The sequence below is a fragment of the Haliotis asinina genome, chromosome 12 (assembly GCF_037392515.1).
Source record: "Haliotis asinina isolate JCU_RB_2024 chromosome 12, JCU_Hal_asi_v2, whole genome shotgun sequence".
NCBI lineage: Eukaryota > Metazoa > Mollusca > Gastropoda > Lepetellida > Haliotidae > Haliotis > Haliotis asinina.
This window is the reverse complement of record NC_090291.1, coordinates 13131861-13147167: the sequence shown is the minus strand read 5'-3', so window position 1 is coordinate 13147167 and position 15307 is coordinate 13131861. Positions and strand designations below refer to the sequence as shown.

The following is a 15307-nucleotide window of genomic DNA, read 5'->3' as shown; positions in this document are numbered from 1 at the left end:
GCAAACCCTGAGTTTCAAGCCCTGCTTTGTACTTGTACGAATGACAGTTTCCAGCCGCGCAGTAGTTCACCATCTTAACTAAGATGATTTTTGATTGGATCGAACGCAAATTCAGAGAACATGTATTTATAAAATCCAACATCTCAATATATATTCTGTATGGATAACAACATCTAGTGTATATGATTTTGTCTTACAACGGTATATGAATCCATACTGAAAGAAAGCATCAAGTACAATGAAAGAAGTTGTTATCAACAAAGAATCTTACTTTCTTGTGATTCGCATTCTAAAATGGCCATCAAACAGATCTTTCTGTACACAAAATGAGCCCTCTGCGTATCAGCAAATGAACCTGCCAATCGGAAGTTGTCGTTACATTTGAGTGCACATCCATCCGTTATGACAGGGTTCGGTCTCCTGAGGGCTTCCCGAGGTTTAGGATAACGCTGTATATACGTTCTTCGTGGATAGCAACTTCTACTCGAGTATATGATTTTGTTTGAAACTTTTTTTGTCGTTACACCAGAGTGCACATCCATCTGCTATGACTGGGTTCGGTCTTCCGAAGGTATCATTTCTAGGGAAGTAAGCCCAAGTACAAAATATTGCACTTTTGAATCGCGATTGTACGATTATAATTTTGTTTATTTGTTTTTTTACAAGCAGCATTGCATGTTATATGTTATGAATACGTGACAATAGTGTTTTGATTATGACTGATTTTGTGGTTGCATGTGACCTTTAAATCTTGCTTGGTATAGTTTAGAGAAGGTTCAAAGTTCGACGGTTCAGCCATTTTCGTGTTTTGAAATGCGTTTTACTACGGGCGATTTGATTGCCGCGATTCTTGGCAATGATGGCGTACGAGAGGGGTACGAGTCTTCTGGTAGGTCACGGGAAGAGACGATCACGTGAAACTAACCTCCACGCAAAACGAAAAAGGGTACGATCACGTAACACGCAACGTTTAGATTAACCGTGAGCTCTCACGTATATTGTGCAGGCGCCTAGCTACCATTATGAAAAAGCCCAAGCTTACACTTGTTTTTTTTTGCTAAAGATCACCATGAAGGTTAGGCAGAACCCTCAATACTATTTAAATATATACCTTTGCAACCTATCGGACCCACAGGAAAAACTGACATATTGCGCGCCTATTGTGAAAATATTTGAGAGTACACATTGAAGAAACACACGGGGTGGGATGCGAAAAGCAGTGTTTTCCCTGTATGTGTGGTTCACAATTCGTGATAGTGTACTAATAATATTATAGAATGGATATTGCATATTCACAGTTAAGATTGTATATGTGTTTGCAATATTCCATTTCATAAACTATACAAAATATTTGCCCTCTGCTAAATGAATAGACTTCAAAGTTTATATAGGACAGTATATTAAACAAATTTCAGCTGTATCAACACTCGCTGATTAAGGTGAAAATATCCGGATTCTGTCAGCTGAATCACCTTGTTGGAGTCTGAGTCTACAAACAGGATGTCTCCAGAGCTGGTTGTTGTGATACGACAAGGATAAATCAATGCCCTGTCTCCTCTGGGTTTGTAAATGAAAACAGCTTGTCCGTCAAGAGTCATAGATAACAGGGATTTTACAGTCCCTTCACTGACTACCACATTGTTATTCCTCGTAACATGAATGTATTGTGGATGTTTTATCATAATTGTGTTGATAGATTTCAGTACAGTCCCTTCCATATCCAGTATGTCAACAGAGGAACGCTTGTCGTTACCACCTGCTACGAGCTGTGAAGAGTTCAGACAGGCCAACCCACAGTACTTCCTGCGTGTCCTGACAGTTGATTCTAATGTAGGTTTAGGGCCAAACTTGATGAAAGCTATTTGTTGTGTGCCTGGCAGAGCAACAGCTGCCTTGGTTCCATCCACCTTGGCTATTGTGTTGGGGCAGTGGGAAGCTGTACACGTGTTTGTGAGGACGTTTTGTTTGAAGTATAAAATACCTCGAGACCATTGTAAAATAGATCTGAAACAAGAACTGTCTTGGTACAATCAAGAGTCAACACTACAACGCCATACACACTAACGGGTTCTTTATCTTCGGTACAATAAATTTCTTGCACAAGAAAAGGCGATGATGTCTGGCGGCTTGAACCATGAACAATCTTGACCTCCCCCAACGTCACACCGTCCACAGATCTCATCAGCTTCTCTGTGTCGTGTACAAAGATGATGCTGGATGTTTGCAGTCTCTTGTCGCCATCTCTGGATGCTCCATTCAAAGACTCATAGGCAGCAAATATGTCAGCGACACTGTCTGACGTCAAAATATTGTTTGTGAACTGATGTGCGTTTGTATGTACGAATACTAAAATATGACTATTTAGTATATGTATTAGCTTCATTTGCCTGAAGTATAAACAAACCTGCTCGTTCTCACTGAAATTAATATAAAACAGAATATCGTATACAATGAAGGCATGGCACGATATGATTATCAGTTTTGATAATCTATATTAATGATACACTGCCACGAAATATAACAAATAACCCACCAAAATTTAATATAATCATGTCTTCTAATGAAACATCTGTTGTTAGAAACTATTGTATTTACCTGTTGATAAAAGAACAGCCTGTTATGCTTACCATGCCTCGCATGCCTGAGACATACTGTTGTAAAGATAACTCACTACCCCATAAGTCATTGACATTATCTGGACCACATACACACATGTATGTAATGGACAAATCAATGTTGAACCATTGGCCGTTGGTCCCCATCTGTACTGAAAAAAAAGAAATAAAAAATCGACATGAGACAGTTTCATAATTTCTCACCTGGCGATCCCCCTAAATCGTCCATTAGACCCTGTATGACGTGGCTTGGTTTCAGTTGACTGACCCACTCCTCCACTAGACTATCAGGGTTTGTCACCTTTGTCTGTTCTCTGCAGGAGGGACGTGGGATGGACTTGGCTTGTATTGCTTCAGACTGTGTTTTGGTGTATTTCAGCAGACAGAACTTACAGAATGTGTGATTACACTGAAGTGTGACAGGGTCTGTGAATACCTCTGAGCAGATGACACAGGTCAGATAGTTGTCTGTCAGCTTCTTCGTGGTGGCCATTTCTGTTGGAATTCGATCATTTTATTACGCTCAATTGATTTTGTGAAACACACCATGATGTCAACAATGTTACTATTTTAATCAAGCATGTTCTCGGTGGCCGTCAGGACAGGGTCTGTGTCATTGCTGGGGCGGTGGGATAGCCTAGTGGTTAAAGCATTTTCGTCACCCCGGAGACCAGGGTTCCATTCTCCACATGGGTACGATGTGTCAATCCTATTTCTGGTGTCCAGCGCCGTGATGCTGCCGGGATATTGCCAAGAGCGGCGTAAAACTAAATTCACTCACTCACTCTTCAACCTTGAATTGGAGCAGTCGCTCTAAATTGCTCGCTTTTGGGATATTTCTGGAATATTGCTAAAAGCGATGTAATAATAAACTAAATCACACATACAAAATCAAACATAAGTAATACTGTCCATGTACTGTGAAGAAAACAATACAGTTAGCATTTTCTGGCTACGTTGTAACAAAAATGTGTACTTGTAGGTATATATACTTGGTCGGAAAAGCATATATCTATATATCTTTCATGAAGTCAGGTTTATTGGGTTAACTAGTGGTTTGCTTGAAGGCCGGGCGGGACAACTTAGGAATGGCCAGCGAGTCCTAACTTGACACACAGAAGGAAGCAAACTACAAAGACATATTTTATATTATTGGGAAGATCTCGAGGAGATGAACACGAAATGTTCATTTGCCAGTGTGTTCACGTGTTAATAATCTCACAAATCGGCTCTGAAAATGCATTTCTGCAGAAATTTCTGGCAGAATTTATTTTCCTGCAGAAATTTCTAGCAGAATTTGTTTTCCTGTAGAAATTTGTGGCACAATTTTTTTATTTCACTACCAGAATTATCTTAATTTAACAAAATTAGAGAGTATACGTAATGATACTGCTGCGTGGGTGGTAGTTTCACGTTTATTCCAAGTAATAAGCACTTAGCGTGATCAACTGATCTGATATTTTTGTTTCGCTACCAGAATTATCTTAGTTGAATAAGATTAAACACAATCGTTATATAATTTAATATAGACTTTCTTTAAATGATGTCGTTTTCCTTGTTTAAAGCCTATTAGTACCAGACAACCTACCTGACAGAGGCTGTTTACCACAATCAACACGTGTTTTTACGCAACGATTAGATTATTTACTTGTTTGTGTGCACAACCAAGATTAGACTACTGCTCACGACCTCATACTCCGGGCATGCATACTGTTTCAAGGGTTTAGTCTCTATTCGCCCACATCCCTAATTGCCCACATCCCAATTGGCCCACAAAAACATCAGAGGTTAATTAGGGTCAGACAATGCACCCCTACTCTCATAATGGGGTGTCCTGACAAGGGGGGGATTAGGGCAGGTTTCAGAGAAAGGACTTGTGAACACCTACAAGGACAACCGTGCCTTCAACACCCACGTGCGACGTGCTGCAGCACTCCCCCTCCTCCCAGTGGATCAGATCCAAGATGCCTGGATGGAAGTATTGAACCAGTCTCCCGACGTTGACGGAATCGGCCAGTTCAACGACTACATCACATCTACATGGGTTGACTACGACGCAAGATTCCCACCTCGCATTTGGAATCAACATGGAAACACTGGGCCAAGAACAAACAATCACTTGGAGGGATTCCACCTTGGATTTAAGAAGCTGGTTCAGAAGCACCACCCGAACATTTACGAGTTTGTGATCGCAATGAAGAAGCTCGAGACAACAAACAGAGTGGCCAGAAGACAGATTGAGCATGGAGCAGCTGTCCGCCCAAGATCCAGACTCTACAAGAACCTGGACAGCCGCCTGCACAGACTGCAACAGCAACAGGAAACTGGCAGAAGATCACCGCTACAGTTTCTAGACGCGGCTGGACACCTGATCAAGTTGAACTGAACATTATGAAACTTTGTTACAGAAATAAAAACAAAATGTAAATTTGAGTGAATAAGACATAAGACTGAATGAACTGTAAAGAAATAAAAAAAATGTAGAAGCAAACTGAGTTATTTTCTTCTTACTTTTGCCCACCATTACTTTTGTCTTCATTTGCCCACATCTCAATTCGCCCACATCTTCATAATTGGAGAGTCCATTCTTCAGTCATAGGTATGACACAAGCTGATCGTTATGTAATCCCTAACCAATATGTTGTTTTAAGACTGTGGGCGAGATGGGATGTGGGCGAATAGAAAACATGCCGTTTCAAGCTCCGCGAACCCATTCACTGCGCATGCGTTATGGGCGCAGCTCGTGAACTCCCTTTCCCCCCAGCGCTGGGGGAAATTTAGTGAATCGTTTGAACTCCGATTTCGCGGGCTTTTTTGCATCCCGTTCTTTTTTATCTTTGTAGGCTGAATTGGCATTTTTGATGATTTGTTTCGGTAAGTGCATACCGAAAAGTATCAGAATCTGCGTTGCATGTGACCTTTAAACATAAACTTTGAGCTAAAGGATGAGCAACTTTCAACAGTGAAACATATTTGCAAAGGGAATGGCCGTATGTAGGATATACTTAGAGCCATGTTTGGAAATTCACAGGTATCTTTCCTAGATAATGGTACTATATGTTTTCATCTCTATACCCGTTTGCGCTTGAACAAGACCCAGTCGTAAACATGGCTACGAGCTTGCCGGAATGACACGAGCAGTTACGAGTGCCAGGAAGAGTGACCCTGTTTATTCCCGGTGATCGCCCATGCCTCGGTGTCTGTAAAGGTAAATCGCTAGCATACTGTTAAAATGAAACTTGAATCGTTTGTTTTCCTCTTGCCCCACATTGAATCGTCTTGAACACATATATTTCAGATACAGTCAACATATACTGCATCTTTAGAACGGGACGAGCTTGAAAACGAAAGTAGCTTGAAAATTCATTTATGAGCCCTGACTTGAGAGCTGAAAGAAATGTGCCACAATAAACCAAGGTTTATTGACACCTATATGTCTGCCTGCCTGTCCTCCATAGACAATATGCAGTACACAGCTTCAAACATTGACCACATGCAATTTGAACTTAACACCTATCAGGCTCTGCGCTTTAAACAAAATATATTGATTCAACTCGTGCATTCGAGTCCTGTCTCTGCCACATTATGTAATTAGGCAGGTGTGATACTTGTACACATAACATGTTTTTATATCTGTGGGTTGCAGACAAACTACATCCATTTTTCTCGAATGACTGGATCTGACGTGAACTGGTGCAAACCCTGAGTTTCAAGCCCTGCTTTGTACTTGTACGAATGACAGTTTCCAGCCGCGCTGTAGTTCACCATCTTAACTAAGATGATTTTTGATTGGATCGAACGCAAATTCAGAGAACATGTATTTATAAAATCCAACATCTCAATATATATTCTGTATGGATAACAACATCTAGTGTATATGATTTTGTCTTACAACGGTATATGAATCCATACTGAAACAAAGCATCAAGTACAATGAAAGAAGTTGTTATCAACAAGGAATCTTACTTTCTTGTGATTCGCATTCTAAAATGGCCATCAAACAGATCTTTCTGTACACAAAATGAGCCCTCTGCGTATCAGCAAATGAACCTGCCAATCGGAAGTTGTCGTTACATTTGAGTGCACATCCATCCGTTATGACAGGGTTCGGTCTCCCGAGGGCTTCCCGAGGTTTAGGATAACGCTCTATATACTTTCTTCGTGGATAGCAACTTCTACTCGAGTATATGATTTTGTTTGAAACTTTTTTTGTCGTTACACCAGAGTGCACATCCATCTGCTATGACTGGGTTCGGTCTTCCGAAGGTTTCATTTCTAGGGAAGTAAGCCCAAGTACAAAATATTGCACTTTTGAATCGCGATTGTACGATTATAATTTTGTTTATTTGTTTTTTTAGAAGCAGCATTGCATGTTATATGTTATGAATACGTGACAATAGTGTTTTGATTATGACTGATTTTGTGGTTGCAAGATCACCATGAAGGTTAGGCAGAACCCTCAATACTATTTAAATATATACCTTTGCAACCTATCGGACCCACAGGAAAAACTGACATATTGCGCGCCTATTGTGAAAATATTTGAGAGTACACATTGAAGAAACACACGGGGTGGGATGCGAAAAGCAGTGTTTTCCCTGTATGTGTGGTTCACAATTCGTGATAGTGTACTAATAATATTATAGAATGGATATTGCATATTCACAGTTAGGATTGTATATGTGTTTGCAATATTCCATTTCATAAACTATACAAAATATTTGCCCTCTGCTAAATGAATAGACTTCAAAGTTTATATAGGACAGTATATTAAACAAATTTCAGCTGTATCAACACTCGCTGATTAAGGTGAAAATATCCTCGGCAAGCCTCAGATATTTGACTCAGCGCCAGCGGCGGAAGGGATGGTGTAAATCCAGTTAAGGTCGATGCAGGTAGCAAAGGTACTGTAAGTCCCCATGGTCCCCAGTATGTTGATTTACCGATCTATATGTATCCCGTGTTTTATAATGTATTGTCTTCTTTGATTATAATGTTTAATTTTTTCATGCTAGTTGTATATTCATATCTGTGATATTCGAGTATTTTCACTGTCCATCGTTAATTATGAACTCACTCACTCACTCAGATATTTGTTACTTTATCAGCTCGTGTTGATATATTTAATATCAGTAGACGCTTCGGTGAAATTCTCTAGTACTCTTCGTTTGTCGGTGCTTGTGTGCGTCAAATCGGAAGTTTCTGTCTCAGGTATATCCTGCGAGTTGAACCGAGGTGAAATGTAGGTTGATTGTCACGTTCAAGTAGTCATGTGCGTGCGTTCGTACGTGCGTGTACGTATAATTTTGACTAAATCTTTTCATACGGTGCCAGTGTGTGCGGTACACAGTTTGCTATGGCGACACTAATCAGAACAATTATAGTTTCACCAGTCTTTGTTTGAACCAGCACGATAGAAAAAAACCCCATTTCCTAACGTTTTCTTTTTCGTATGACGCGACCTTGAACGGAACAGTTGTATTGAACCGGAAGCTGAAAGTAGTAGTGGAGATGACCAATTTGATATGCCACGGGTGATGGTTATTATCTTGAACAAAATATATTTTATATGAGTAATTGTTAAATATGAAGTTGGAAATTTGGTAGCACAGCCCTTTTGGCGAAATGGGGGCCTAACTTTGATGGTGGCGATATATTATTTTGACATAAAAATATTTTTCGAACCAAAGGAAGTGCATTGCCAACGTTTGCTTGCTTCGCTCGCACACAGGAAGACTGGTCATTATTCTCTGCTGCGCTACAGTGTGCCAGTGATGGATGACATTTAGATATTTCACATATGTCAAAATAAAACATCATGCAAGCTGAAACTGTTAAGACCACCTCGCACCACGACGTACACGGTAGTGCTTTCGCCAGTTTCCTCACACGACGGCACACGCTATCTAAACCGGCAAGATGTGACAAGCCTTAAAGTACAGGTTCGAACCCAGAGTCAGGCACCTAAATTTTCCTTGCCTTTCTCAAGGAGTTCCCTCATTTTGGTGGTTACCGTGGCAACGTACTGACCCAGTTTCCGCGGAGAAATGTCTTCTTTAGCTTTTGTACACTAACACAAGCGCGCAAAAAATAGTTAAGGCTGCTTTTCTGCATACATGCACATTTCAGATGTGAATGCATGTCGGCTTGAACATGGATCAGGTAACATGAGTTAAATTTGGATGTAACGGGAGCGCTGGCTGTCTGTGCCAGGCCTGCCCTACACAAGGCTGTTGTGTCGATACGTTTGCTAAACCTACCCGAGTGGAGGCGGTCTACTATGTCTGACCGTGTCCCGTGTGTGGATTATATATCATGTGAGTACTGAGTCTAAGGTTCATTGGTTATGTTAATGGATGAAGAATGCGGTGGCTGCCGGCAGATGCCTTATCTGCATCATGTCACCAGCATGGCACATTGTTTCAACTTTATAGCGAAACCATTTTCTAGAACTCTTTGAAGGCACGTTTCATGCTTATAGCATGCGCGAACTAATGTTACCGTTTCTTCCTCAATCCCTCAAAACTGTTGCCGTCCGACATTTTGTGCATGTCAAATGCGGGCGGGCGGGCGGGAGGGAGGGAGAGAGAGAGAGAGAGAGAGAGTGTGTGTGTGTGTACGTGTGTGTGTGTGGTGCAAGGGGTGAGGGTTACACTTTGAAAGCCAGACTGACTGCAGACAGATAACATGAAATAGATCTACATCATGCGTCAATTATGATTTCTAATAAGGCTAGTTGAATGGGCACTTTTAAGGCATACTGAGCACATCTTCGATAACATGAATGTAACTATTTTTGCATCTCTTGGGTAATTTTGCCCTTGGGATATTGGAAGGTAGAACATTGTTTAGTTGAAGGTGCAAATGTCATGGTACAGTCGGGATCGTACAATAACTCCCCTTGTGGCAGACAGTACTTATAAATATGAAAATTCTTATTGCATAGACAGTGGGGTAGCCTAGTGGTTACAGCGTTCGCTCGTCACGCCGAAGACACGGGGTCGATTTTCCACAGAGCGTGGAATATGACTGAAAGAGGCGTAAAACTATACTCACTCACTATTGCATTCACAACGCACAATCAGTAGTACGTAGTATGGGTCGTGTACGGTACCTTGTGTTCACAACTACCAAACATCATTCTAATTAAATAAGTCCTTTTTGTGGTTACTCCATGCTGTACTAAGGATATCTGTACTTTGTTTCAATGTACTCTAATTGAAAAAAAAGAATAGGAGCGAGTTGCTCTTGTTGGAATTCCAAAAATCCATAGTGCATTGGAAGACGTTATATCTTTTTGTGTATGTTTATATTTTATATAAATTAGTTCATCTTGATATTTCTTCCGTTGTATTGTAGCCTAGTAGTTCGTCACACCGTTCACGTGTTAATAATCTCACAAATCGGCTCTGAAAATGCATTTCTGCAGAAATTTCTGGCAGAATTTATTTTCCTGCAGAAATTTCTAGCAGAATTTGTTTTCCTGTAGAAATTTGTGGCACAATTTTTTTATTTCACTACCAGAATTATCTTAATTTAACAAAATTAGAGAGTATACGTAATGATACTGCTGCGTGGGTGGTAGTTTCACGTTTATTCCAAGTAATAAGCACTTAGCGTGATCAACTGATCTGATGTTTTTGTTTCGCTACCAGAATTATCTTAGTTGAATAAGATTAAACACAATCGTTATATAATTTAATATAGACTTTCTTTAAATGATGTCGTTTTCCTTGTTTAAAGCCTATTAGTACCAGACAACCTACCTGACAGAGGCTGTTTACCACAATCAACACGTGTTTTTACGCAACGATTAGATTATTTACTTGTTTGTGTGCACAACCAAGATTAGACTACTGCTCACGACCTCATACTCCGGGCATGCATACTGTTTCAAGGGTTTAGTCTCTATTCGCCCACATCCCTAATTGCCCACATCCCAATTGGCCCACAAAAACATCAGAGGTTAATTAGGGTCAGACAATGCACCCCTACTCTCATAATGGGGTGTCCTGACAAGGGGGGGATTAGGGCAGGTTTCAGAGAAAGGACTTGTGAACACCTACAAGGACAACCGTGCCTTCAACACCCACGTGCGACGTGCTGCAGCACTCCCCCTCCTCCCAGTGGATCAGATCCAAGATGCCTGGATGGAAGTATTGAACCAGTCTCCCGACGTTGACGGAATCGGCCAGTTCAACGACTACATCACATCTACATGGGTTGACTACGACGCAAGATTCCCACCTCGCATTTGGAATCAACATGGAAACACTGGGCCAAGAACAAACAATCACTTGGAGGGATTCCACCTTGGATTTAAGAAGCTGGTTCAGAAGCACCACCCGAACATTTACGAGTTTGTGATCGCAATGAAGAAGCTCGAGACAACAAACAGAGTGGCCAGAAGACAGATTGAGCATGGAGCAGCTGTCCGCCCAAGATCCAGACTCTACAAGAACCTGGACAGCCGCCTGCACAGACTGCAGCAGCAACAGGAAACTGGCAGAAGATCACCGCTACAGTTTCTAGACGCGGCTGGACACCTGATCAAGTTGAACTGAACATTATGAAACTTTGTTACAGAAATAAAAACAAAATGTAAATTTGAGTGAATAAGACATAAGACTGAATGAACTGTAAAGAAATAAAAAAAATGTAGAAGCAAACTGAGTTATTTTCTTCTTACTTTTGCCCACCATTACTTTTGTCTTCATTTGCCCACATCTCAATTCGCCCACATCTTCATAATTGGAGAGTCCATTCTTCAGTCATAGGTATGACACAAGCTGATCGTTATGTAATCCCTAACCAATATGTTGTTTTAAGACTGTGGGCGAGATGGGATGTGGGCGAATAGAAAACATGCCGTTTCAAGCTCCGCGAACCCATTCACTGCGCATGCGTTATGGGCGCAGCTCTTGAACTCCCTTTCCCCCCAGCGCTGGGGGAAATTTAGTGAATCGTTTGAACTCCGATTTCGCGGGCTTTTTTGCATCCCGTTCTTTTTTATCTTTGTAGGCTGAATTGGCATTTTTGATGATTTGTTTCGGTAAGTGCATACCGAAAAGTATCAGAATCTGCGTTGCATGTGACCTTTAAACATAAACTTTGAGCTAAAGGATGAGCAACTTTCAACAGTGAAACATATTTGCAAAGGGAATGGCCGTATGTAGGATATACTTAGAGCCATGTTTGGAAATTCACAGTTATCTTTCCTACATAATGGTACTATATGTTTTCATCTCTATACCCGTTTGCGCTTGAACAAGACCCAGTCGTAAACATGGCTACGAGCTTGCCGGAATGACACGAGCAGTTACGAGTGCCAGGAAGAGTGACCCTGTTTATTCCCGGTGATCGCCCATGCCTCGGTGTCTGTAAAGGTAAATCGCTAGCATACTGTTAAAATGAAACTTGAATCGTTTGTTTTCCTCTTGCCCCACAATGAATCGTCTTGAACACATATATTTCAGATACAGTCAACATATACTGCATCTTTAGAACGGGACGAGCTTGAAAACGAAAGTAGCTTGAAAATTCATTTATGAGCCCTGACTTGAGAGCTGAAAGAAATGTGCCACAATAAACCAAGGTTTATTGACACCTATATGTCTGCCTGCCTGTCCTCCATAGACAATATGCAGTACACAGCTTCAAACATTGACCACATGCAATTTGAACTTAACACCTATCGGGCTCTGCGCTTTAAACAAAATAAATTGATTCAACTCGTGCATTCGAGTCCTGTCTCTGCCACATTATGTAATTAGGCAGGTGTGATACTTGTACACATAACATGTTTTTATATCTGTGGGTTGCAAACAAACTACATCCATTTTTCTCGAATGACTGGATCTGACGTGAACTGGTGCAAACCCTGAGTTTCAAGCCCTGCTTTGTACTTGTACGAATGACAGTTTCCAGCCACGCAGTAGTTCACCATCTTAACTAAGATGATTTTTGATTGGATCGAACGCAAATTCAGAGAACATGTATTTATAAAATCCAACATCTCAATATATATTCTGTATGGATAACAACATCTAGTGTATATGATTTTGTCTTACAACGGTATATGAATCCATACTGAAAGAAAGCATCAAGTACAATGAAAGAAGTTGTTATCAACAAAGAATCTTACTTTCTTGTGATTCGCATTCTAAAATGGCCATCAAACAGATCTTTCTGTACACAAAATGAGCCCTCTGCGTATCAGCAAATGAACCTGCCAATCGGAAGTTGTCGTTACATTTGAGTGCACATCCATCCGTTATGACAGGGTTCGGTCTCCCGAGGGCTTCGGTTTCTTTGGCATTAGGTTTAGGATAACGCTCTATATACGTTCTTCGTGGATAGCAACTTCTTCTAGAGTATATGATTTTGTTTGAAACTTTTTTTGTCGTTACACCAGAGTGCACATCCATCTGCTATGACTGGGTTCGGTCTTCCGAAGGTTTCATTTCTAAGGAAGTAAGCCCAAGTACAAAATATTGCACTTTTGAATCGCGATTGTACGATTATAATTTTGTTTATTTGTTTTTTAGAAGCAGCATTGCATGTTATATGTTATGAATACGTGACAATAGTGTTTTGATTATGACTGATTTTGTGGTTGCATGTGACCTTTAAATTTTGCTTGGTATAGTTTAGAGAAGGTTCAAAGTTCGACGGTTCAGCCATTTTCGTGTTTTGAAATGCGTTTTACTACGGGCGATTTGATTGCCGCGATTCTTGGCAATGATGGCGTACGAGAGGGGTACGAGTCTTCTGGTAGGTCACGGGAAGAGACGATCACGTGAAACTAACCTCCACGCAAAACGAAAAAGGGTACGATCACGTAACACGCAACGTTTAGATTAACCTTGAGCTCTCACATATATTGTGCAGGCGCTTAGCTACCATTATGAAAAAGCCCAAGCTTACACTTGTTTTTTTTGCTAAAGATCACCATGAAGGTTAGGCAGAACCCTCAATACTATTTAAATATATACCTTTGCAACCTATCGGACCCACAGGAAAAACTGACATATTGCGCGCCTATTGTGAAAATATTTGAGAGTACACATTGAAGAAACACACGGGGTGGGATGCGAAAAGCAGTCCTTTCCCTGTATGTGTGGTTCACAATTCGAGATAGTGTACTAATAATATTATAGAATGGATATTGCATATTCACAGTTAGGATTGTATATGTGTTTGCAATATTCCATTTCATAAACTATACAAAATATTTGCCCTCTGCTAAATGTATAGACGTCAAAGTTTATATAGGACAGTATATTAAACAAATTTCAGTTGTATCAACACTCGCTGATTAAGGTGAAAATATCCTCGGCAAGCCTCAGATATTTGACTCAGCGCCAGCGGCGGAAGGGATGGTGTAAATCCAGTTAAGGTCGATGCAGGTAGCAAAGGTACTGTAAGTCCCCATGGTCCCCAGTATGTTGATTTACCGATCTATATGTATCCCGTGTTTTATAATGTATTGTCTTCTTTGATTATAATGTTTAATTTTTTCATGCTAGTTGTATAATTATTCATATCTGTGATATTCGAGTATTTTCACTGTCCATCGTTAATTATGAACTCACTCACTCACTCAGATATTTGTTACTTTATCAGCTCGTGTTGATATATTTAATATCAGTAGACGCTTCGGTGAAATTCTCTAGTACTCTTCGTTTGTCGGTGCTTGTGTGCGTCAAATCGGAAGTTTCTGTCTCAGGTATATTCTGCGAGTTGAACCGAGGTGAAATGTAGGTTGGCTGTCACGTTCAAGTAGTCATGTGCGTGCGTTCGTACGTGCGTGTACGTATAATTTTGACTAAATCTTTTCATACAGTGCCAGTGTGTGCGGTACACAGTTTGCTATGGCGACACTAATCAGAACAATTATAGTTTCACCAGTCTTTGTTTGAACCAGCACGATAGAAAAAAACCCCATTTCCTAACGTTTTCTTTTTCGTGTGACGCGACCTTGAACGGAACAGTTGTATTGAACCGGAAGCTGAAAGTAGTAGTGGAGATGACCAATTTGATATGCCATGTAATGGTTATAATCTTGAACAAAATATATTTTATGTGAGTAATTGTTAAATATGAAGTTGGAAATTTGGTAGCACAGCCCTTTTGGGGAAATGGGGGCCTAACTTTGATGGTGGCGATATATTATTAAAATATATTTCGAACCAATGGAAGTGCATTGCCAACGTTTGCTTGCTTCGCTCGCACACAGGAAGACTGGTCATTATTTTCTGCTGCGCTACAGTGTGCCAGTGATGGATGACATTTAGATATTTCACATATGTCAAAATAAAACATCATGCAAGCTGAAACTGTTAAGACCTGGTTACCGTGGCAACGTACTGACCCAGTTTCCGCGGAGAAATGTCTTCTTTAGCTTTTGTACACTAACACAAGCGCGCAAAAAATAGTTAAGGCTGCTTTTCTGCATACATGCACATTTCAGATGTGAATGCATGTCGGCTTGAACATGGATCAGGTAACATGAGTTAAATTTGGATGTAACGGGATCGCTGGCTGTCTGTGCCAGGCCTGCCCTACACAAGGCTGTTGTGTCGATACGTTTGCTAAACCTACCCGAGTGGAGGCGGTCTACTATGTCTGACCGTGTCCCGTGTGTGGATTACATATCATGTGAGTACTGTGTCTAAGGTTCATTGGTTATG

The 15307-nt window shown here is 40.7% G+C and overlaps 3 protein-coding genes and 1 pseudogene across 3 annotated transcripts in view; 3 read left to right on the top strand and 1 right to left on the bottom strand.

Moving 5' to 3' along the window:
- Positions 1 to 1400: 1400 nt before the first annotated feature.
- On the bottom strand, positions 1401 to 3109 carry LOC137258775 (uncharacterized; annotated as a pseudogene).
- An 86-nt stretch (positions 3110 to 3195) lies between these two features.
- LOC137258774 (uncharacterized) lies at positions 3196 to 5001 on the top strand. The gene is made up of 2 exons (XM_067796461.1): positions 3196 to 3221; positions 4458 to 5001. The coding sequence occupies exons 1-2, from the start codon at positions 3196 to 3198 to the stop codon at positions 4999 to 5001; spliced, it is 570 nt and encodes a 189-aa protein (XP_067652562.1).
- Positions 5002 to 9395: 4394 nt separating this feature from the next.
- On the top strand, positions 9396 to 11179 carry LOC137258773 (uncharacterized). The gene is made up of 2 exons (XM_067796460.1): positions 9396 to 9424; positions 10636 to 11179. Exons 1-2 carry the CDS (start codon positions 9396 to 9398, stop codon positions 11177 to 11179), a joined length of 573 nt encoding a protein of 190 aa, XP_067652561.1.
- A 3982-nt stretch (positions 11180 to 15161) lies between these two features.
- Positions 15162 to 15307, top strand: part of LOC137258077 (uncharacterized) — a 32638-nt gene continuing 32492 nt past the window's right edge. The window contains exon 1 of the mRNA XM_067795630.1: positions 15162 to 15275. The gene's annotated coding sequence lies outside the window, so the exon portion shown is untranslated. The remainder of the gene's footprint in view (positions 15276 to 15307) is intronic.

Excerpts from the sequence above, each read along its gene's own strand:
- LOC137258774 (XM_067796461.1), top strand. The coding sequence starts at position 3,196 with ATGTTCTCGGTGGCCGTCAGGACAGG. Across the intron at positions 3,222-4,457 it reads TCGGTGGCCGTCAGGACAGG|GGGGGGATTAGGGCAGGTTT; the intron begins GTCTGTGTCATT and ends TGTCCTGACAAG.
- LOC137258773 (XM_067796460.1), top strand. The coding sequence starts at position 9,396 with ATGAATGTAACTATTTTTGCATCTCTTGG. Across the intron at positions 9,425-10,635 it reads ACTATTTTTGCATCTCTTGG|GGGGGGATTAGGGCAGGTTT; the intron begins GTAATTTTGCCC and ends TGTCCTGACAAG.